The sequence below is a fragment of the Podarcis raffonei genome, chromosome 8, assembly GCF_027172205.1.
Source record: "Podarcis raffonei isolate rPodRaf1 chromosome 8, rPodRaf1.pri, whole genome shotgun sequence".
Classification (NCBI taxonomy): domain Eukaryota; kingdom Metazoa; phylum Chordata; class Lepidosauria; order Squamata; family Lacertidae; genus Podarcis; species Podarcis raffonei.
Genome location: NC_070609.1, coordinates 46,631,122 through 46,653,628, shown reverse-complemented (window position 1 = coordinate 46,653,628; position 22,507 = coordinate 46,631,122). Strand labels below are relative to the sequence as shown.

The 22,507-nt window shown below is 37.8% G+C and overlaps 1 protein-coding gene across 1 annotated transcript in view; it reads left to right on the top strand.

The window, feature by feature from the left end:
- The window catches only part of CMTM4 (CKLF like MARVEL transmembrane domain containing 4), a 30,235-nt gene extending 11,975 nt beyond the window's left edge, over nucleotides 1–18,260 (top strand). The window contains exons 2-4 of the mRNA XM_053399671.1: nucleotides 7,494–7,670; nucleotides 14,677–14,775; nucleotides 15,723–18,260. Of these exons, the coding sequence (XP_053255646.1) occupies nucleotides 7,494–7,670; nucleotides 14,677–14,775; nucleotides 15,723–15,896 (450 nt within the window). The 3' untranslated portion in view covers nucleotides 15,897–18,260. The remainder of the gene's footprint in view (nucleotides 1–7,493; nucleotides 7,671–14,676; nucleotides 14,776–15,722) is intronic.
- Nucleotides 18,261–22,507: the final 4,247 nt, after the last annotated feature.

Here is a 22,507-nt window from a genome sequence, read left to right as displayed (position 1 = left end):
AAATGGCTCCTCATTGTTTTAGGGACTTCCTGGCCCTGATCCACATCTATACCTATAATTAGAAAGCAATGTTTGACTTTGTATTAGATACAAAAATTGTAATTGAAACATGATATCCACTTGATATTTGTGCCTTTCCACAAGGTTTAACAGGAGAAACCAAAACCTCTAGTAAGCCTGATAATTTCTGTTTTACCTTTTGGCCAAATTATTATTATTAATTTATTTCGCATAGTGCTTTTAACGGAGTTTGGGGCTGGTACAGGAAATGGCAGGGCAAGCTTGAAACTATTCAGCATTTATGGTATAACTGAGAGTGCTCTTAGTATTGTGGCCGGTATTTTTTATCTTTTTTTGCTTTTGTTGTAAGATTCTGTTTTTCTGGTATGTCTAGACCATTTTGCCTTTTAAGGCATGGCATCTGAGGGGGCCATCAGATTACAACTCTGGATTCTTAGGATTGTGAATACTTTTATCTGAGCTGTTAAAATTCTTGTATAATGGGGTCCTTTCAGGTCACACTATGCTCCTGATTATTTTCTCATTAAAATATTTTTCCTTCTCTGGCAATGTAATTTGAATACTTGTTATTTACTTAAGAAAAATCTTAAAATAAGACTCCTGTATAAAGTTAGAGTTCTTAATCTAAGGACATAGTTGAGTTTCTTCTTTAGTCTGTGTGACTTCATTCTGATGTAACAATAAACTATGGCTTATCATTAAAGGAACTAGCCACAGTGAACTTTGGACTAGGACTTGCCAATCAGAAAGTCAGTGGTTCGAATCCCCGCGACGGGCTGAGCTCCCGTTGCTCGTTCCCTGCTCCTGCCAACCTAACAGTTCGAAAGCACCTCAAAGTGCAAGTAGATAAATAGGTACCACTCTGGCGGGAAGGTAAACGGTGTTTCCGTGCACTGCTCTGGTTTGCCAGAAGCAGCTTAGTCATTCTGGCCACATGACCCAGAAGCTGTACGCCGGCTCCCTTGGCCAATAAAGCGAGATGAGCGCCGCAACCCCAGAGTTGATCATGACTGGACCTAATGGTCAAGGGTCCCTTTACCTTTACCTTTACTCCCCCTCCAGTGACCGGGAGGAATAGTTTGAAAGGTCTCTTTTCCATTTTAGAATAATCGGTTAAGCTTTACATCCAAATCTAGACAAAATGTGGTTAGTTTTAACTATAGTTAGTTAAAACAAGTCAGCTTCAGACAAACCACAGTTGGGTATAACCACAGTATGTTCAGTCCTGGGCATAATGCTGAAATTGAAAGCGTCTGATCTCCTCATAGCCATATTGGAGGAGGAAACACATGAATCCAAAGCTTGTTCATGCGACAATAAATTGTTGTTCATCATTACATCAGTGTGTTTTAAAGCTAAGAAAAAGTGTGAAGTGCTATTAATGTTTCAGCTCAGTTGCCTCCATTGCTGTACATACAAACTGGAACATTGAAAGCCTTCTCTACTTAAAATATCATTCGTTAAGGGGGGGGGGACTTTAGAAGAAAACCTGTGGCTATGGGGGAGGAAGGTGTTTACATTACATCTTGTGTTTACATTCATAAGCTTATAGAGCCACAGCAAAATGTACCGTCACTGCTAATGCAGAGCCTACCACAAATCCAACAAAAATGGCTTACAAGGAGTTATGAGTTACCTCACTTTATCCTCAGTGAAAGTTGTTTCAGAGGTTTCTGTTCAAAGTGTGGGGGAGGGGTTGTGTTGAAAATAAAAATTCATACTTAGACTTTACATGTAGTTAACTGCATTCATTAGCATACCTTATGCTTTGGACAAACTTTATAATGCAGAACACATGTTTATGTTTCAAATGCAAATAACAGAAGCATCATCATCATCAGCCTCATCAGATTGGGCAATGGCACTGGTGACATGGACTATTATAATATCCAAGAACATGTGAACAGTATTTCTCTGCACACTGATGCCTCTGATTCCACAGTGTTCTGTTAATTAGAAACAATAAAGCCATATAAATGTGTATAAAAATTTAATAATAGCACTTTACAAATGCAATCCTATTTTAAATATAATTTTCTAAGTGGTGATATTCTTACATAATTATATATTTAGACTCTTCATCAGCAGTATGACAACAATACTTTTAAATGGTTGCCAATTTTGGTGTAGTTGAAAGGAAAATTTTCACCAAGAGGATGCCGACTTATTTACCACAGGGCAACATCAGACTTCATCGCAAGCCAAATAGCCAAATTGGCAAAGCAGCTGCTAAGCAGCAGTTGGTTAATATTTGCACTAGTTGTATACTTTTTTCAAAGGATGGTAGATCAAGTATGACAACTTACGACTGAACTATTAAGAAATCTTAACTTAAAAGTCACAAGAGTGAAGAAGCATATTCGTCAGAATAAAGCAACAGCAATGCCCATGTAACTAATTTAGTTCCTGCCTCCCCACTATCAAACAGCAGCCATGCATGACAGTGTTTGATGTGGCAGGCCGCCCTTTGGAATGTTTTGGGCTTTGTTTTGCTTGCCTCACTAAAGATATTTAACATTTTTTCTTTGGCTGGTACAATTTCACATGTTGCAATTGCATCACAAAACAGTTGTGAGGCTTCCACTGAAAGTAAGCAGGACTGTGCCATGTTTTTTGTTGTAAAAAGGAATTCTCTGTAACACATGTAGGTGCTTTTGGTCAGGGGTGTGGAATCTGTTGATGTATTACAGGAACTAATTGGATTGACCCATTTTCTTGCATTCCTGTGTACATGACAGAGGACTCCATGGGTAGAATACAAAAAGTGCACCTATGGACATGTGCAAATCCAGCCCTAGTGATGCCAGGTGGAAAATTAATCATATTTTTGCTGTGATGAAAGATAGTTTCCTCTTGGAGAGGCAGGGATTCACTGAAGCCATATTACTGAAATATTTGTATTTATGCCAGCTGTGTTAGATGTGAGAAATGCACCCGCTTTACAAGGAATGAGGCCTACTTAGATTTAGACTGTTGAATTGGCCAAGTTAAATGAAAGCAATAAATCTAAATTTGAATGTGTGAGGTTTTAAAAAATGTCTTTGGGTGTATTTTGAGGAGGTGTAAAAGCATTTTACCTATATCTATGCTGTATATGACTACTTATACTGTACCACTAGTTTAAGTAATAAATCCTAGTAGTGTAATATTCTTACAAAAATATTGTGGGTATTCTTAAGCAGGAAAAATGTTCACTATTCAGTGGTTTTTGTGAAATCATAAGTAATTATGTGATTGAACCACACAATAAGTCTTTTTGTGGGCCTCTTCAGATAAACAGGAAAGCTATTTTCTTTCTTTTAAAAATCTTGAGGGAACTATTTTTAGTGCTTATGTTGCTTGATTTATCAAAAAATAAAACACAGCAAATTTGATATTTAATAGAGAAAATGTAGTGGTAGCAATTTTCTTCCTTATGAAGTCTTCTGTTGAGGTTGAATACATATTGCAATGCATTCTCTTCATTTTTCTTAAAGGCTGACAGTCATAATTAGTATAGACAATTTGCCAAGAGGATCTTGTGCAGCAACAATTCATTTCCAGTCTGTTCCTTTTCATGTTTACTGGAAAAAAAACCTATTGAATTGAATGAGTGTGCATAGGATCAAAGCTTTCATTAGTTGATTTCCCTTTTTTAAATAATAAGATTACATTATCATTTTAAATGCAGAAACTTGTTCTGCTACATTGTTTTACAGTATGAGAAAATATTAGGGCAAACTATTTTGGCTGCAGTACTTTGAAGGGATTTGGAGAAATGCAGGGGTGGTGTTTTGCAACTTATACTACATCCATGTTTCAGGAGCATGTATTGGCAATAACATGATGCAGATTTCTCAGCTTTACTATGTTCATGTGAACCTGAACTGCAAGGTCTGGTGATCATTTCTACTATGGTCAGAATAAGCAAAAACATTGTGCTTGCTATCTTGAAAGAAATAATTCTGCATTATCTTCCCTCTCTCTCCTTTAATGTGTGCAGGTGCTCTGCCCTGGGTCTGGTTTCTTTGGGGTAGAATTTAGTGGTGTAGATTAAGATGGGATGCTCTTCAACAAGCTTGTATTTGGCATATCACTTATGTAGGAGAAAGTCCTGGGATCGCTTGCTTATTTATTTACAGCATTTGTGCTCCACTCATTAGCCAGAGTGGCTTACTTACAATCTATTAAAGCAAAGCAGTCCCTGCCCACAAGCTTGCAATCTAAAACCACTACACACAAGGGAAGAAGAAGAAAACAAACTCAGGAATTGTTCCTTAAATAGTAGCTCTTATAATGACCAACTGGCAATAAAGAGTTCAGGGATAGGAGGTGCCTGATGAAGCTGGTCTTTTGGCAAAGCTGGTGGAATAAGCACTGGCCTCCCCCCCCCCACTAAGGCAGCCTGATGGAATGAGATTGAAGGATGGAGTAGGACCCAAACCTACAGGTTCAAATAACCAGAAAAGGGAATTTCAGCCAAAAATTACGGAGAAATTCCTAGTGGTAACAAGAACCTTCACAGTAGAACAGATGGAAGGTGGGAGAATTTGCTTCATTTGAGATGTTTAAGCAGTGCTGGATGACTGCCTATAGCAATGGACTTCCTGCATTGGTTGGGCTAGAAGTCCTCTGTTGTCCAGCCCTGTGATTCTACAAAAAGACAAAAAATACAGACAAAACCAGGGCAATGATTTATCAGGTGACAGAAAAGTGAGACTGTTACTAGGAAGTAGGGGGCAATGGCAGAGATGTGTTCATCTATCTTATAGCATGCTGGGACACTCCCAAACTCCAAGTCCAAACTCCAGTAAAGAGCATGTTGTTTACTCATGCATGCAGATCCGACTAACTGAACACAATGCATTTCCAGAAAATCATTTGGCAGCTGATGGTTTCCATTATTTTCTATGGGAACATTTCTAATCTGTGATGTGGCCAACTTCCCTCCCTCCCTCCATGGTTTTCTATTGAAATGGCTGCCGCCGACCAGCAAAACAAGAATAAGTAAGGAAGTGGCTGTTCAGATATCTGAAGCAGTGTAGTGAGGTTTGGGTATAATTATTTGCATTCAGATAACTGAAATTTCGGATAACAGGACCTGCATGTACATTACTCAAAGATTTGCAACTGAACTCATGAACTGTATTGATTGAAAAGGAACATTGATTTTCAGGTGTCAGGAGACATGAACATGTGAGAAATGCAAGTGAGGAAAGTTAATGCTGGAAATCCAGGTGTGCACATTTAGAGCAACCTTTGTCGGTCCAATAGAAACCTCCATCTTTTCCCACTGGTATGCAAAGAAGATATTTGAGGATCTTATGTTGTCAGAATCCCACACCTTTCCTTACTATACCTCTGATTCTAGTCTCTCTGTTGCTCTGGCAACATGGCAGCAAAATATGAAAAGAGCAGATGACCTCACTGAGCCAAATTCTGGTTAAATGGGAATGAGGGAGAGGGGGACATTTTCAGGCCTACTGCTAGTGGAGTTAACAGAGGACACATCCCTCATTTAGATATCCTGGGCCCGAACCACTAGTACTGTTGGTTCAAGTACACTCTGAAACACCGAGTCATGGAATCTTTTAGAAGCAAAGGCCTATAGCAGGGATAGGAAACTAGTGGTCTCCTAGATACTACTAGACTACAGCTCCCACCATCTCTGACCATGGGCCATGCTGGCCAAGTCTGGGTCGAAAAACACCTCATGGCCTAGAAAGTAGAAGAAGGGCCAAACATAGAATACATCCCTGTTTCCTGCTAACTGCCCGTTGAGTGAGTTCCTGAGGTTTAGCAACCACACCTTGTTGGCAAGATGTATCCTATTACACTGTTACCTCCACTCCTTGCCTCTGGGCCATCCCAGTAGGACTTAAATAATTGTCACACATGTTGAAATTAAGGACCCCTTCATTTGATGTGATCTGGTGGAACTCAAAACAAATCTTACTTCTATAGCTCTGATGAGCGGGGGAAAGGAGTGAAATCTAAATTAACGTCTGTAACATTTTGACTACTGACCTCAGTGCAATATTAGTTATAGTATTATTTGTTATCTCTTTCAATTACATTCAACTTCTCTTGGGTAAAGTCGGGTAAGATCACTTTCGTATTCATATCAACCAGGGGAGAGATCGTTATACCTCTGCCCCCTTTTAAGAATAAGAAAATGAGAATAAGAGACACAGTGCATTCTTTAGCTCTTATCTCCTTGCATATCATTTTAGCCTCCCAAATATATACCTGAATTCTTTTTTTTTTTCATGTTGCACAATGTTTTTTTTGTTTTTTTTAAAAGTTTTTTATTAAAATTTCAAAGATTATATAAAGACAAAACAAAACAAAAATACAAAAATACAAAAATAAAAACAGACAAGAATAAAAAAACAAGTATACTTTCAATCCCTTATTTTCTTGTAACTTACTTCCCCGACTTCCTCATACCTCCCCTTTCTGTATTCCAATTTCTAATTTATTGATTCAGCAAATCCTTTCCCTTAATTTCATTTAATTTTTGACCTTTCTTTTCTTTTTACTTATCCATTACAGCTGGAAACCACATAAATTCTAAGCCAGCGTCATACTAACATTCATTAATTTTGCAATGTTTCTTAAGATAGTCCTTAAATTTCTTCCAATCTTCCTCCGCTGTCTCTCTCCCCTGGTCTCGGATTCTGCCAGTCATTTCTGCCAGTCCCATGTAGTCAGTCACCTTCATCTGCCATTCTTCCAAGACCTTCCATAGGTCTTGTGTCTTCCAATACTTCGCGATGAGTATTCTTGCTGCTGTTGTGGCGTACATAAAGAATGTTGTATCCTTCTTTGACACCAATTGGCCGACAATACCCAAGAGAAAGGCCTCTGGTTTCAAATTCTTTAGTTTCTTCCTAGTCTTGTTTGTGTATAGTTTTGCTGAATTGAAATAGGCCTTCATAGTACTACTCAGTAAAGTTTAGTTGCTAACTATTCTGAACCCCCAAATGCCTTTAAAAGCCAGAATGAAAAGCATATTCTTTATAGTAGAAGAAATGGACCAGTACCAATACTACTTTGATCAATTTACAGCCTAAGCTAGGGATGGGGAACCTGTGGCCCTCCAGATGATGATGGTAAACTCCAACTACTATCATGTCTGGTCATTGGCCTAGTTGATTGGGACTGATGGTGGAGTCCCCACAACATATGGATGGCCACAGGATCACTAAACTGGGCCTTATCATACGCATGTTTACTTGAAAGCAAGACCCACTGAGTTCTGTAGGACTTTCAAGTAAGTGTGCACAGAATTGCTATTTTAGTACTAAAATATGCTTTGGTATATGAGACAAGCATCTTGTGTTGATTTCTTCTTTTAAACTGTGAATCTTACTGAAGTTTCATTGCACATTCTTGAGTATCAAATTCCCAATGAACATTTCAGGATAATTTGTGGCCGTCTTCAGAATGTTACAGAACTATTTATATTTTACCACTTTTTCTCCCCGTAGGTTTTGGCATTGATTTCCTTCATCTGCATAGAAACCATCATGGTATGCTCCCCTTGTGAAGGCCTTTATTTCTTTGAATTTGTCAGCTGTAGTGCATCGGTAGTTACTGGAGTTTTGTTGCTTATGTTCAGTCTAAATCTCCATGCAAGAATACCGCAGATCAACTGGAACATTACAGTAAGTTTTCATCCAAACCTTCACTTTATAAAAATAGCTGAATAAACATTTGAAGTTTAGACTTCAAGCACTGCCTGCCTTGTACAGAAACTTGAAACCATTAGTAAATGCTATTTGCAGCAAGTAGAGTTCATGTGCTGCTTTATATTCAAAGTGAACCCCACTGGTGCAATAAGGATTATGAAATATTGGATGATAAAGTATATAAAGCTGAAATTGTGTGTAAAATCATACCCCTTCCCTGCATAATGCAGACTTTCCTTCAATGCTAGTCTTTATTGTTCACAACTGAGGAAAGTATAGTCTGCAGATTTTGTTTAATACTGTACTTTATATTTACAAATGGTTAAAAAATTAAATATGAAATGAGTGCATACTACAAGGTAGAGTCAATCTGTAAATCTGTGGGCCATCAATCCCTCTTCTAAAAACAGTCATATTTTGGGATTAACCTGCTTTTCTGAGTTTGGAAATTGGAAGTGTGTGCTTTATGCATTTATCTTCTTTCTCACATTCTTTTAGGAATAGGGTTGCCACTGTTTTCACAAGTCCTGCTCTTGTACTCTTTTGAAGACAGGCATTTGAAGACAGGCATTTTTTTTCCTGATAAGGAGATTAGTAGTAGGGAAAGTTTCTCCTGCTACATGCCTGCATGTCAGACACAGGAGCAGGGCCAGAATGTGGAAAGCAACTGATAGGGGCCACAGATTTCACTGTTTTCCTTTTGGCATAAATTTCACATAATTGTTGCACACAGTCTATTTAGAATTCATTAGAATCCCTATAAGGCAAATCCAAAAAGTCACCTTACACTCTTCTGATATCTCAATGGGTTTTGTTGGTCCTTTGCAGTTTCTGTAACTTTTGGTTAGTTTCCTCTTGACCCTACCTTTATATCCTTTCTTCCTTCCAAATGAGCCTAGGGTGGCAAACAACAAATGCTAAAACAATATACAATATACATAATTGACTGGGAAAGATCTCAATTTAAAAGGCATGCTGAGAGAAGGTCTTCAATAGGTACCAATAAGACAACAGAGATAGCACCTGTCTAATATTCAAGGGAAGGAAATTCCAAAGGGTGGGTGACACAACACCAGAGGCCCAATTCCTACATTTTGTAGAACAATACCTCCTGATAAGATGGTATCTGCAGGAAGCCCTCATTGCAGAGCACAGTGATCAGTTGAGCATATAAGGACTGGTATTATGTTTCATGTATCTTTGCCCCAAGCTGTATACAGCCTTGTACACCAAAACCAGTACATTGAATTTGGCCCGACAGCCAGAGCAATTCTTTCAACAGATACATTCAGTAGCTTATTATTTACTTCACTTGTCCTCCCATCCTTTCTGTGGGTATGCACAGGAATACTGGTTCCTTGATCTCTTGGATTCTGGTAGGCCAAGGAGTGTGTGCTCCACCTTCTAGTATGTATCCTGAATTGTGTGTACATGCTGAAAACCTTTGAAAGGGGAAAAACTATGTGGCGTCATGAGTCTGTCTCAGCTGCTGGCCACAGTAAATTAGATCATTAGGCCAGTCAATGATCCTTAATCTCTGTTCCCGTTTAGATTAAGGAACACTGTATTTTGAAGTTCTGCCTCATTTGTCTTACTGTACATGATGAGTATTCACAACTTTCTGGCAGCAACAGAATAAAGAGAGAAATGTTTTACATTTGGCAGCAGTGATCCCATTTACATCCTAACTGAGGAATTGCATGCCATCTGAAATATTATTCAAAATGCAACAAATGGAAGGTGAAGCTTGTAAAGGACTGTAGTATGGCATGCTAGGAAGAAAACTGAAAAAAAATGCGTCCAGAGAAAGAGTGGATAAGTCATACTCCTGTCTCTGATAGTTTTGCTATGAGAGTATGAAAAATGATAGTGGAAATTTCCCCTTTGTTAAATAAAACAAATAGATCAGCTCTGCAAGGATGTGTGCAAGTAGCGTAAAGGAATGTGATGGGCATCTGAACACATGTTTCAGATGAGTTTATATTCACTCATACTGCTTGCTTAAATGTATTGAGAAGAATCAAGTTATGTATTTTAGTTATTATAATTGCCCTTTCCCATTCCCATATCATTGGCTTGACTAGATCATGTTTCAAATAGTGCACAGGATGATATCTAGTTTCAATCACTAAGATTCTGACAACAAATGGTTTGGCTAAATGTTAGAAATTTGACTTAGCATTGGAAAGCAATTATTGATTTTGAGGATTTCAAGGAAAGAACATTATGTGGCAAAGAAGTTGGTCCAGTCACATAGAATAGAAATATATGAAATCAGGAATAAGGGAAGTGAACAGAGAACTGTTCTTTGTCATGAGCCAAGCTAGATAATCACCCCTTGCAATACATTTTTGATTTAACTCCATGTTAAATTTTTTTTGGTATCCATATCTAAGAGAATTCTAAGGTTGCTCTAACCACTAGTGATTTCAGATGCCTAGGTTGCTGAAATAGCTCAACGAGAAAGATGTTGTGTTTCAAATGAAGGTCTGAAAGCAAAAGTCATTATGGGCATCTTCAGAATCTTTCAATAAAATATACTTATCCTTTTGTTGCAGTTTGTTCCATTTAGTCCTTTATTTTCTGTTCTTCCTCTATAGAACTTCAACCAGCTTTGTATATGGGAGCATGGAACGATAATTTCAATGAAAGCTTGTTATGCCGTGCCATTATGTTCTGGCTTTGGATAAATGTGCTTGACTCTTGGCTTACGTCTAACATAAACACAAGACCTATGATTGCCATGCATATAAGAAAATTGCTGTATCTATTCAGAGTTTCTAAATGATATTCTGTGACCTGCACAATCAGCTTAGTTCCCTGTTCCATATTGTAATGGAAAGTTTTGGCCATTGACCTTCAGCAGCTCTGCATTTTTTTAATGACCAAATGTGCCAAGGTGAAATGTATTGTATTATATAAATACCCTAGGAGCTAACATCAAAGCAATGTGCAGACTTATTTTGTTATAGTGAAGTGTAATCAAACACTTTCTTTTCATTGGTTGTAGATGTTAGAATTATACGGGCTAATGAAAGAAATGGTTTGTTTTTAGATTCCTAGCATCCTTCATCTTGTATGTGGAACTAAGACTGGAAAAAAATTTTTTCCTTTGCCAGTGTCAAGAGAAAAGAACCCATTTATATATTTTTGTTCAGAACTGTCAGCTGCCTAGAGATTTTGTATATTTCTGCCCTTAAATGCCAGTATCTGGCATTTAAGTGATCTAACGTGTCCCTTGGCCAGTGGTCTGTTTCTAAAATAACCAATGAAGAGGTTAATACTGGCTAAGAAACCTCTTGTCTCTGGAGACAGGCTGGGCTATTCAAGAGTGGGAGATAGCTGTCCTGCACTCAGGATAACCCTTTATTATTTTTTCTCGAATTCAGCGGAATTCCAGCAGTTGCTTTAGGGAAACAGAAGAGCAGGTTGGGGATAAGAAGTTCTGCCCATTAGTAGCTTTCACCACATACAAGAAAGAGAGATCTAAGATTTGTAAAGGAACATTTTTGTTCTTGTTTCTATATTGCTGGCAACTTGCCTCTGTATTGTTGTAGGCCTTCCTGCATAGGCCAGCACTGGAAGTCTGTCAAATGCTGTGGATGGACTGTATTCTACTCTTCTATTCTAATGGAACAGGAACATTCTTTATTTCTTTTATGAACTGGAAAACCTGCAAGCCCATGCAGCCTATTCGTAACAAGCCCCACAGGAATCTTATTCCTGGACACCAGAATGAGGCAGACAACTATATCATCTGCCTTTATTTTCAGCCAGTTGGTTTACTTACACTTTCTTCCAAAACCCGTGCTACATGTTAAGCTTTTATGAATTTGACATATAAGAAATGAAACCCTACCGAACAGCCTAGAAATGTTATTTTCTCTGCAATAGCCAGAGTCTGCATATTCTTGTACCACAATGAGAAGTTTTAAGTCGTGTAGCATCTTTCATTTCTGGGCCAAAGAAGTTATTGCTGCAGCCAGCATCCACATTCCTTAGATCAGAAAATTGCTGTTTGGTCATTCCATTAGATCAAAATGGCAAGTTGTGGGGAGGCTTGAATAGGGCATATTCTCTCTCTCTCTCTCTCTCTTCAAAAACATCTGGCCAGAATATGGATGCCAGAGGGCATTCACTTCATAAGTGGAAAAATGTTCCCTTGTTACCAAAATCACGTTAACAATAAATTGGAATTTATAATTGGCTTTTAATAGTTCAATTTCTTAACTTTAGCCATTAAAAATGTGCAGATAATATATCATAATATATTTAATCTTCACTAATGCTTGCACCTTCAGTCACTGTGAGGTAACGTAACATATGTTTTACACAAGGTCTATCTGAGCTAATCTTCCTTAGCAAGGTAACTTTTTAAAAATTAGTGTAACCATATACAGTAGATGGTTACATTTGATAGAATAATCCACAGAGCTTTTGTATAACAGATCAACAAGCAGTATCCTGGATATTTGTGGTTTTGTTTTTTCATTCCTGTATAAACTTTTCTGCCTGTCCTTCTTGGTAGACATTGGAACGAGACCAAATAATAATGTTGGTCTTTATGAACTTAGCACAAAGAGTTCAGTTTCAGCATTGTCCAGAAAAGTTTCCTTTGCTTTTGTTTTGTATCACCTCAGAAAGCCCAGTCTTGTTTCGATAGCCAACACTCTGCCTGCCCAAGTAAAATAAACACATGAAGCCGCTGGATAGAAAGGCTCAGAGTCTGCCAACACTTGAAGAAACTGGCACTTAGGGAATTATTTTGTAATTTGGGGTTTAGGAGGCATTGCCTAGGTATCTGGCCAAAGTTTCCCCACTGGACTAATAAAATAAAATAAAATAACTCTTTCCATCCATAACTCTTTAGATGCTGCTTTCCTTTTGACCGGGGCAGCTAATAAGACTTCTTGAATGATGGAGCAAGATGACCTGAAATAATACAGAAAACTGCAGTTTTCATTAAATCAGTTATGAATGAGATAAAGGATATTTGCAGTTTAGATTGATTTTGAATCTTCTCCTAGATTGTCCTGCAGACTCTTCTATCCTAGAACTATTTTACTAAAGAAATTGCTGTCTCAAAGCTGCTCTTATTTCAGCTGAATTGCTTTCATCTGTCTGATGTGTGTGTGTGTGTGTGTGTGTGTGTGTGTTGTCTACAAGATTTCATAGTAAAGCCTGCACTGAGACATAATTCAGAATACCTCATCTCTTTTTAATTAACTGAATTGGTTTAGAAGAATTTTTAAGTATCCTCTTTCTGAATAAGCCCCCGAAGTATTAAATTTCCATGGGGAATTAGTATTTGAGCAATAGTCCTCATCCCCTTTATGTGAGGTTGCTCAATTCTAGTCCAGCCCCATTCATGCTATGTACAACAGGTTGACGTTTTCTGGTAGACATCAAAACTGCTGCTTTCCTTAAGTCCTTGGGGCTATCTCTGTGCCATAGTGTCAGGACATGGTCTGGGTAAAACTTGAAGCCAACATTCTGTGGGTTTGAATAAGCAATTTAAGCATGTCTGGAAAGAGGAAGGTGAGATGCTTGTATACATTGTTAAGGAGTTGCATTTATACGCTGTAGACAGAACTTTCTCTTCTTATTTGCTTGCTTGGGAATCAAATTGATTTGCCCTGTTCTCAAGCCAGAACAGTAAGGCTCAAAGGCATAGTAGCCTTCAATAATGCAAACTTGATTCCTTGTTTCCCTTGTATGATTACATATTTTGCAGACAGAAAATTCTGTTTCAGTGAATGTACAAATTACACAAGTCTTCTACTTATTTGAGCATGAGATTGAGAATAGTGTTGTATTTGTTGCATTCTGCTTTCACCAGTTCACTATGTTGTTAATAACATATGCCCATACAACCCCAAAATCTCTGCATGTTGACCTACGGTAATTCACAGGTTTATGTTCAAGGAAATGGCCAATTTGAACCCAAAACATATTTCTGCTATATTACAATTCCCCATTTTGGTTTGCCTAAGCTAATAGTTGAGAACCCCTGGATTTTACTTTCTGAAGGAGTTTAAGTTGTTTATAAAACATTAGGCTGGGAGAAAAGTAATATTGAAATTTGTATTTGTGATAGAGAGCATCCAAAATATAGTCTGTATCACTAACCAGAGCACCAAATTTGTTGGCAGTGGTAGAAACGGCATATGTAAATTATGATCAGTTTGAGTGTTTGTTCTATGTATTTTGTTTGTTTGTTTTTGTTATTTGCATGTTGGTAAGTCAATAAAATACCAAGCAAGTTTTCTTTATGTCTGTAACTCCTCAGAATTATAATTATGCCTGTAGCAATATATTAATAGATAGTTTGGAAAGCTTTGAGCTTGAAACTATTTGAGTTTCTTTGCTAAGTAACAGCAAGTCAATGAAACTGAACTGCAGGAGTTTCTGAAAGCTTTGTTATGTTTCAGGGAAAATAACACATTTAAATTTTTTTCTTTCACTGTGTGAAATGATATATTCATATATGTCAACACAGATCCTGTACCATGCAAATAAAAAGTCAACATGTAGTACATATATCCTGTATTATATAATGTAGTAGATGCATGTGGCAGACATGTGAGTTACTTTCTAATTTCCAGAGAGCTAGCAGTATATATAGAGCTATATACTCTATAGCTCAGTCATGAACATTTTTGTGGCTTGAAGAAAGAACAGTAGTTTTGGCTGAATAAACATGTTGCACAAAGGTTCATCACTTGGAATGGAAGGAAGCTCTAAACAAATTACAGAAAGCTTTACTTGTTTTCTTAGCAGTTTCCCTCCCTGTTCATTACAGTGCCAGGCCCTAAACTATACTGCAGTAATTATCTATTGGTGTATATAATATGTGTTATTCTGTATCATTACCTCTTTTGCATAAAGAATATATTGTGTGCAAACTGTTAAAATTGTTGTTTTCAACCAGTCACATAGACATTGTCATTGTGAAATAACTTGCCTAATTCTGTTTTAATAGGATTTGGTCAATACTGGACTCTGCACTTTTTTCTTTTTCATTGCATCTGTTGTACTTGCTGCTCTAAACCATAACAAAGGAGCAGAAATTGCAGCTGTGGTAAGAAACAATGTTAATTTATTTTCATTAGTTTATAGGAAAGATAACCGGTTAACTTGTATCCTTTTCACAGTGCTAAACAGCATTGCATGTTTTGCTCAACTTTCTTTTTCTGAAGATTAATCATTTCCTGCTATTTTTTTTTAGTCGGCTTGCAAGCAGTGAGGAGGCTATTAATAGGATGTTAACTTCGACATGCTAGTCTAGTCAATAGTTTGCAACAGTGATGAAACCTGCAACTCCAAGTAGACAGTGCTATGCCATAAATCACCAATATTGTCTAGCAGTGTCCTATGCCCATCATCCCCATAAGTATATATGCAAATGGGTCTGTCCACTGCTGGCTCCTCCCAAGCCCACTGACATGCAGTTCTTGGCCTTCCACTCACCAGTTTCAGGGGCAAAATTTTGCTCTAGGTAATAAAGGAAAACTCTCCACCCCCAAATGACAGATTAACAAATCTATGATTGGATAATTTTTCATCAGCTGCATGGGAAAGGCTTTTATTCTATCTAGCATGACATCAGCTCATCGGCCATTTTCCAATGCTTAAATGACTGTCCTGTTGTTATAAGTGGAAGCAGTTGGGGTGTATGGATTCCTTAACTTAGGTCTCTAGAGAAGTCCTATTAGTAATTTTCAGGTGCTGTGCCTTATTGTCTTATCAATGGATCTCCCTTTATTAAAGGTACCAGCAGGGTAGACAATTCCAAAAAGGCAAGCAGTTAATTACCCAATGAACAAAATGAAGAGATATGTCTGGCTTGTTTTTAAAGAACTTTGAAGTAGCATGAAGGATAAATGTACGCTATGTAATTATAATTGAAGGTATAAGGTCAACACACATAAAAGCCAACAATCAGCTGCAATATTTCTGTATAAAACTACTAAGTTCTTAATCAATTCAATAAAATGTCATTCTTTTTCTTTTTTCTTTTTTGTTTAGATATTTGGTTTTCTGGCAACTGCAGTTTATGCTGTGAATTTATTTTTAGCTGTTAAAAATTGGAGAATTAACAGCCGACAACAAAACACGAGGCAGACCAGTGATTATATGCGTGCTCGGACAGAATCCAGAGAAGTGGATCATCGCCCAGAGATTCAGCGTCTGGATGGGTGAAAATCTCACACAAAATGGGATTTCCCAGAAGAAGAAAAATAAAAGCCCGCAGACTTTTTTAAAAAAAGAAAATAAATGTTCACTTTTATAGGAAAAGGAGGAGCATGTGGTGGCCGTGAGCATTTGCATGTACAAAGAGAGAGAGAGAGGGAGAGGACTTGAGAAATTATTGGCATGAAGGCCATAATTGCGGAACTTTTCAAATGAAGATACTTGTCCATAAATGTGGTAAATGAAGAAAAGGATACATTAGAGTGAAGAATTGTCTTGGTGCACAGTACTTTGAGTTAGCAGAGCCAGAGAGAAGATTGGTATTCAGTCTACATTCCCACCATCCGGTAGAAATATGATAGTTAGAACTGGCAAAAGATTTTTCTTTTGAAAATGGAGTTTCCAACCGTAGACATAGTGCATCAGGGAAAGAGATAGCAATAACATAAATCAGGTATTGAGTTACACAGCCACTGTGTATGTTCCCTTAACTAGATTCCCCAATTAACTTTAGTTCTCACACTCCTACAGTTCCACTGTGTATCTATAACAGCCATTCATGCTAGTTCGAGGATTGACTGGTGGAAAATAAGCTTTCTGCTAAACAGAAAACACAAAGCTCACTCCATTTGTGACCACAACCAGGTATGAACTGGGATGTAACACCTCAAAACACTACACATTGATTTCCTTTTCCACTTTACAAGGGAATAATGTGAAGTTGGTATTGAGCCCCTCTGTTCCTCTTACATTCAACCATAGGAAAACCGACTGTGGTCAGGGTTGTTTTGTGTTGAGTTCATATCCATACTGCAATATTCCTAAAACTATATACAGTTGTACCTCGGTTTTCGAATGTAATCCATTCCGGAAGACTGTTCGAGTTTGAAAACTGAAAACCCAATAGCCGACAGCTAAGCCTCAGGATCTTGCACTCAGCAGAAGCCGCATGGCATGTTTGACTTCCAAGGCGTGTTTGAAAACCGAAGCATTTACGGCGTTCGAAAGCCGAAATGTTCATCAATAGAGATGTTTGAAAACCGTGGTACCACTGTAATTACATACCCTGAGAGTGTGTGTCTGACTTCAAATTTTGATTACCCAGATTGCTCTGCATCATTTTCTGAATTAGAATCTTTTAATGAATTTTGCTAAAGTTATCTGAATACTAAGGTTTTTTTAGGCATGAGAGCAGATCTGCAAAATGTTTGAATAATTGTCCACAGATGAAGACTTATTTTGCCGAGTAGCATTTATGTGGTTCATTTAGTTTACATACCATTCTATATAATTCCGGTTTTCCCTCAATCTTCACAGCAGTGTTTCATGGGGAAAGTAATGTACTCTGTGGGTAGGGGATTGGAACCAGTCATTAGAATCTCTCTTTAGCTTCTTGCTTCATGCTTCTTGCATCTGTTGTTTAGGTCAGCCACAAAATGAGTATATAAAATCAGTAATTCTTCTCAATATGTTTCCATTATGATGATGAACAGTTATCAGTGGAGGTACACTTATTCCTGGGACAGTTGTGTATGCACCTTGAAAGCTAGGAAGTAGAATTGTGAATGTCTGTGGAATGTCACTGATTGTAGAGTGTGAGAGTCCCCATTTTTATATATGTTGACCATGTTGCATGATATTGGTGAGCCCTCTAATCTTCTGGATCCTAAAAGCACATTTAAGCCTTGAAGATCCTTTATTTTTCCTAACACTTGAAGTAAATGCTAAAATAAAAGTAAAAATTGGGACTGTCCAAGGCTATGTATGATCTCAACACCAGCTGCTGGGGTGAGATTCAGTATCCTAAGAATGCATTGACTTCCGTTTTTCAAAAAAGCTATTTTGAACTCCTTGAGGCAGTGGAGATAAGCCTGAAAATTGTGGGCTGTCCCTGGAGTGGCTGGAGGGAAATCCAGTCCTCTGCATAGGTCCTGTTGTCAGCAGAAACAGTATAAGATATGCCAGTCACTTATTAGTCATGTGCAGAGCTATATTTTAGTAATAATCCCAGAACCTTTTGAAAGCATATAAACGTCTACTTTTTGAATGGGAACTTTATTTAAAGTCGTGTAATGCAAGAGTACTCTGTTTATTGCCATGGCTGATTTCCTCAAATAACAAGGGTGTATTCTGATTTCTGCCCAATTTGTTAAAAGTAAGAAAAAGAACTCAAGCTACCAGAAAAGCATTTTTTGTTCTAGTGGTATTTTTTGGGACCAAAGAATAGCTATACATTTTTAGATTGGAGACACATTTGTAATTTGAAAGGGATAGGTTTGGTGTGATGGTACATATTTAATATAAAAAGATTGTATATTTTATGGTATGCTATGACAATATGCTCCAACGAAATGCAGGCATTCCTGAAGCACAGACTGCTTGGACACACATTTAAGAACATTTTTGTTCTGAATTTCCCCTGCAGTGTCCCTGATACTATGACGAGGCTTTCTTTTTAGGATTTTATTTGATTTTGGGGGGAAGAGAGGGGAGTATTAGACGCAGAAGCAGTGATCCCAAGAATTATGCACATAGATCCATATTTCCAAGAAGTCCTTTGACCTTGCACTGCTTGAATAGCAAATCATCAAGCTGCTTGGCAAATGGTTTTTGAAACTGAGTGGAGTTTCAAGAGCAATTTGTAATATGACCTGCTAGTGAGGGAGTCGGACATTAAGATCCCATTGGCAGTGATGAGAGCTCTCTAGTTTTTTGTCCAGAGTACATAAGTTAAAACTAGGTAGTGCTCCCCCTGCCTGCTTAATTTTCGCACCTCAATGTGCCCCCTCCCCAGTTTTCTCTGTCTTTCTCAACTGCCAGACAAAGCCTCTGTTAGTGCCAGAGAAGAGAGCTTCCCCTTGGCAGGTCATAGCAGCATCTTCCCAACCCACCACCCTCTTCCTAAGGTGATCCATTCAGACTCTGAGATGAAATTCTGCAAGGGCTGACATCCAAGTCACTGCTCAGCCCATGTGCCTCTTGCACACCGTAGCGACTTGGACTGCCATCACAGTGTGATGTCAGACCAGTACAAATATTACATAGAGAGACAGGAAAATGATATCTGAAGAACTTGCAGATAAAAACTGGACATTTTCTTTCAAGTTTGCAAACGTTACTCAACTTGTTACATTATTCTGAAAGTGCTTGCTTAAGGGCAAACTGATTCAGCTGCACAAGCCTTGTGCACTATGAGATTTTTTTGCTTGTTTTCATTTTCAGCCAAGTTTAGCTTAAGTTGAAAGGAAGTTTCTTAATACCATGTGAGTCGCAGTTCTGTTTGGGAGTGTGAGTATGATCTATACAAAGATGACTCTTGATTGAATGTTTACAGGATTTAAAGTTGTGGTAGAGAACAGGGATACTTGATATTGTCTTAGAGATCTAGTGTCCTTTTCATAGCCTATGTATGCTATCCAGCGAAGTCATATTGATAGCAGACCTGTTGAAATAAATGGATTTAAGTACATTGATTTCAGTGGGTATACTATGAGTATGACTAAATTCAGTATCACCACAACTTAAGATTTTAAGTAATAAAATGCAGCAAGCGACAGTGTCTGAGTGACTGTCATATGTATGTATATTCTAGTACAGCAATTTATTGTATTTTTCACTCCATTATGCATATGTGCTCACCTGTCCAGCTAAATGTTGTGATCTGTATGGTGCTGGGAGTATTCACTGATGTAAGAGATTAACCATGTATACCTTGATTAGCTCTCTGTAGATTCTATAGAGAATCAGATTTTGTGTTCCTTCCAAGATGGATTCATTTGCCCTAGTGGGAATGGTTCACTCCCTATTATGTTGTTTCAAAAGCATGACTGAACCTGTGTCCAAAACAAAATTATCCACTTTATAAAGTGTGATATTATTTGGAACCTGATTTATGTATATGTTAATCACTTATCTGGGATAGTGCCTTTCTTAATCTGTCCTGGAAGGGTGGCTGAATTCCTTTTAGTAGTTGATAGTATCTGAATAACTGTTTCGCACGCCTTTTGGACCACATCAATTGTTTCTCTCCCCTTGCCCCTGCTTTTACCCATTTTAAGTATGCATCATTTTAAACTTGGCAAAAGCAGTTTTTTTATGCATAGTTTGTACAGTAGCCTTGATTCTTATATTTATATTATAGGACTTTGTGATTTCGATATTGAGTTAATTTCTTCCCTATGGTTTTCATGGAAAGCTAATCAATCTGTTTTAAAGCTTGCTGTCAGCCTTTGTTTTGTAGTTAATTATGAAGACGTAAGTACCCAAGGCAACATGTAGATATTTTTGGAGTTTTAACTTCTATAGTTAGGGCTGGTCCCTACAGCTGTGCTAATATCCTCTAGGTGAAAAGCAAAAGGGTGGGATCTACTTTTTAAAAAAACAGCTGATGATTTTGTAAAATACAGTTCACCACTGTTGCAGTTTAATTCAAATGTCTTGAGAGGCACAGAAATAGATGGTTTGGAGGAAATATCTGATTCCTTTTTTCTATACATTCCACCAATCTTTTACTCTGGAGTCGTCCTGTTCAAGTTCAAGAGTGCAAGGCTGTTCTGAAGCAAAAGACTTAGATTGTAACTAAAGATTGTAAATGTCTTTCACTTGCAAAGATGTAATATGAAATCTCTCAATTCTTGAAGTGGGCCTTTTGGTAAGACAGGAGTCATGAGCTCTGCCAACAAGCCATGTTTAACGTGGCTTAGGCTGCAATCATATACCTACGGACATGGGCGTAAGCTCCATTTAACTCAGTGAGACACTTTTGAGTACACATGTTTATAGTGTGAGTTGTCTATTATGGGGAGGCTAATCACTTTTGTGTGCCACAGACACTTTCTATTGCCGTCTGAGGACTTCTCTGTCTAAACATTTCAGTAAAACTAGATGGAGCCTGACACTTCCAGGGCCAGTAGACACTGTAACATCTTAGTTTTCATTGTTGCCTTTCAATACTGTCTTCATTTTTCCAGTGTTTCAGACTTGAATGTGTATTGGTATTTCCCTTGTTGCATGTTATGAACACCTAGGGCACTCCTGCACTGCCGTTAGTGCACCTTTTGGTGAAAGTTTGCAGGGGGAGAATGCATATATTTGTTATCAGATTTAGTGACTCTTGGATAGCTCCCATTCACCTAGACACCCTGTAATAATTGATGCACTTAAGTTGTCTTCTGTGGACAAATTTCACATCTGCATTATTGCGGATGGAACCTATTTGTATATATTGAAGTTTAAGTAACTGATATACCAATATTGAAAAGGTAAACTGTATATTTATTATTCATAGTATCATCCCAGTTTGGATTAGAGACGTTGACACTTGTTATGCCTTTTCATATCTGTTGATGAACAAGACGCAGTCTCACCTAGGGTGCCTTTGTGTGCGTGTGTGTGTGCGTGCTCAGTCAAATTAAGATCCTACACACAAACACTATTTTTGTAACCATGAACGGCTCTTAAATTGTAGTTTCTTTAAGCTTCTGTTAATACCAGCCTTAATGAAATAACAAGGCTTCTTTTTGGAATATGCACTTAAGTACTCTGCTTTCCAGTTGGGCTTGAAAGGTATGCTCCAATTGTGCTGTCATGTCCAAAATAAAGTTTTTTTTAAGGAAGTATAGGCGCTTTGAAGACCCCAATTAATCTACGTAGAAAGTAAAATTGGTTAGTGGTGGAACCAATTTGAAATTGGCAGTAAAGGAGTGATACCCAGTTTATGTGCCAACCCAAGGCAGTACATTGAAAGTAGCACTAGTGGGTGAACTGGTCATTTCCCCTCCTTCTAAAGCAGTTTCAAATATGTAGTAAGGTTGCATTTCCACACATCCTGCTTTTTAAAGGACTGCCTATGAAATCCAGTAAACTTGAGCTAGACATGGAAATTCAAACCCCAAGTAATGGCAATCTGTGTCTCAGTTCCCCTCCCATTGACTGATGCTGTGTTCCAGCAGACCTGTTTCACAAACCAAAACTCTGGTGACCAAAAACATTGTTGCATTTTGTGATATTTCTTGTTCAGTATGAGATTTGTGACCATAGAAGCCTGTGTATTGGAACTCAAAATTTTAGTTTGCTTTCAAATATTAAGTTATCTAGTATGTGAAATGCTCTTTGTATTAAAACTAGAAAGTTACTATTAACATTTTGTTTATAAATGTTTAATTTAATGCAAATTGTGGGCTTCTCAAATGGTTGCAGAAGAATATTTTGGTTAACTCAAGAGTTAACTTTTTGAATCGGACAATTCCTGAATTAGGTAGAATGGATCCAGTTTTCTTTTTGGTAGCATGCAGCTGCCCTTAATTCTCTTGATTTATTGGGTACTGTGAAATAACTCAGACATTCCAGCTAAGTACAGAAGAGAGTTAAGAGAACCCATTGCTTGATATACAGCACACTAAACACTCTTGGAAGCAAGTCCCAAGGATTTAAATGTTCTTACTTCCAAATAACTGTGGTTAGTCATGTGCCTAGAGTACAATACCAAGCACACTCTGAACAAACAATAATAATTGAAATGCTTGGGACTTAACTTACAGTAAATGTGCTTAAGAACAGAGGTTAGAAAGTTGCTCCAGTTGCCATCTTGTTGCAGTCACTACAGGCTTTGCTGTAGACTT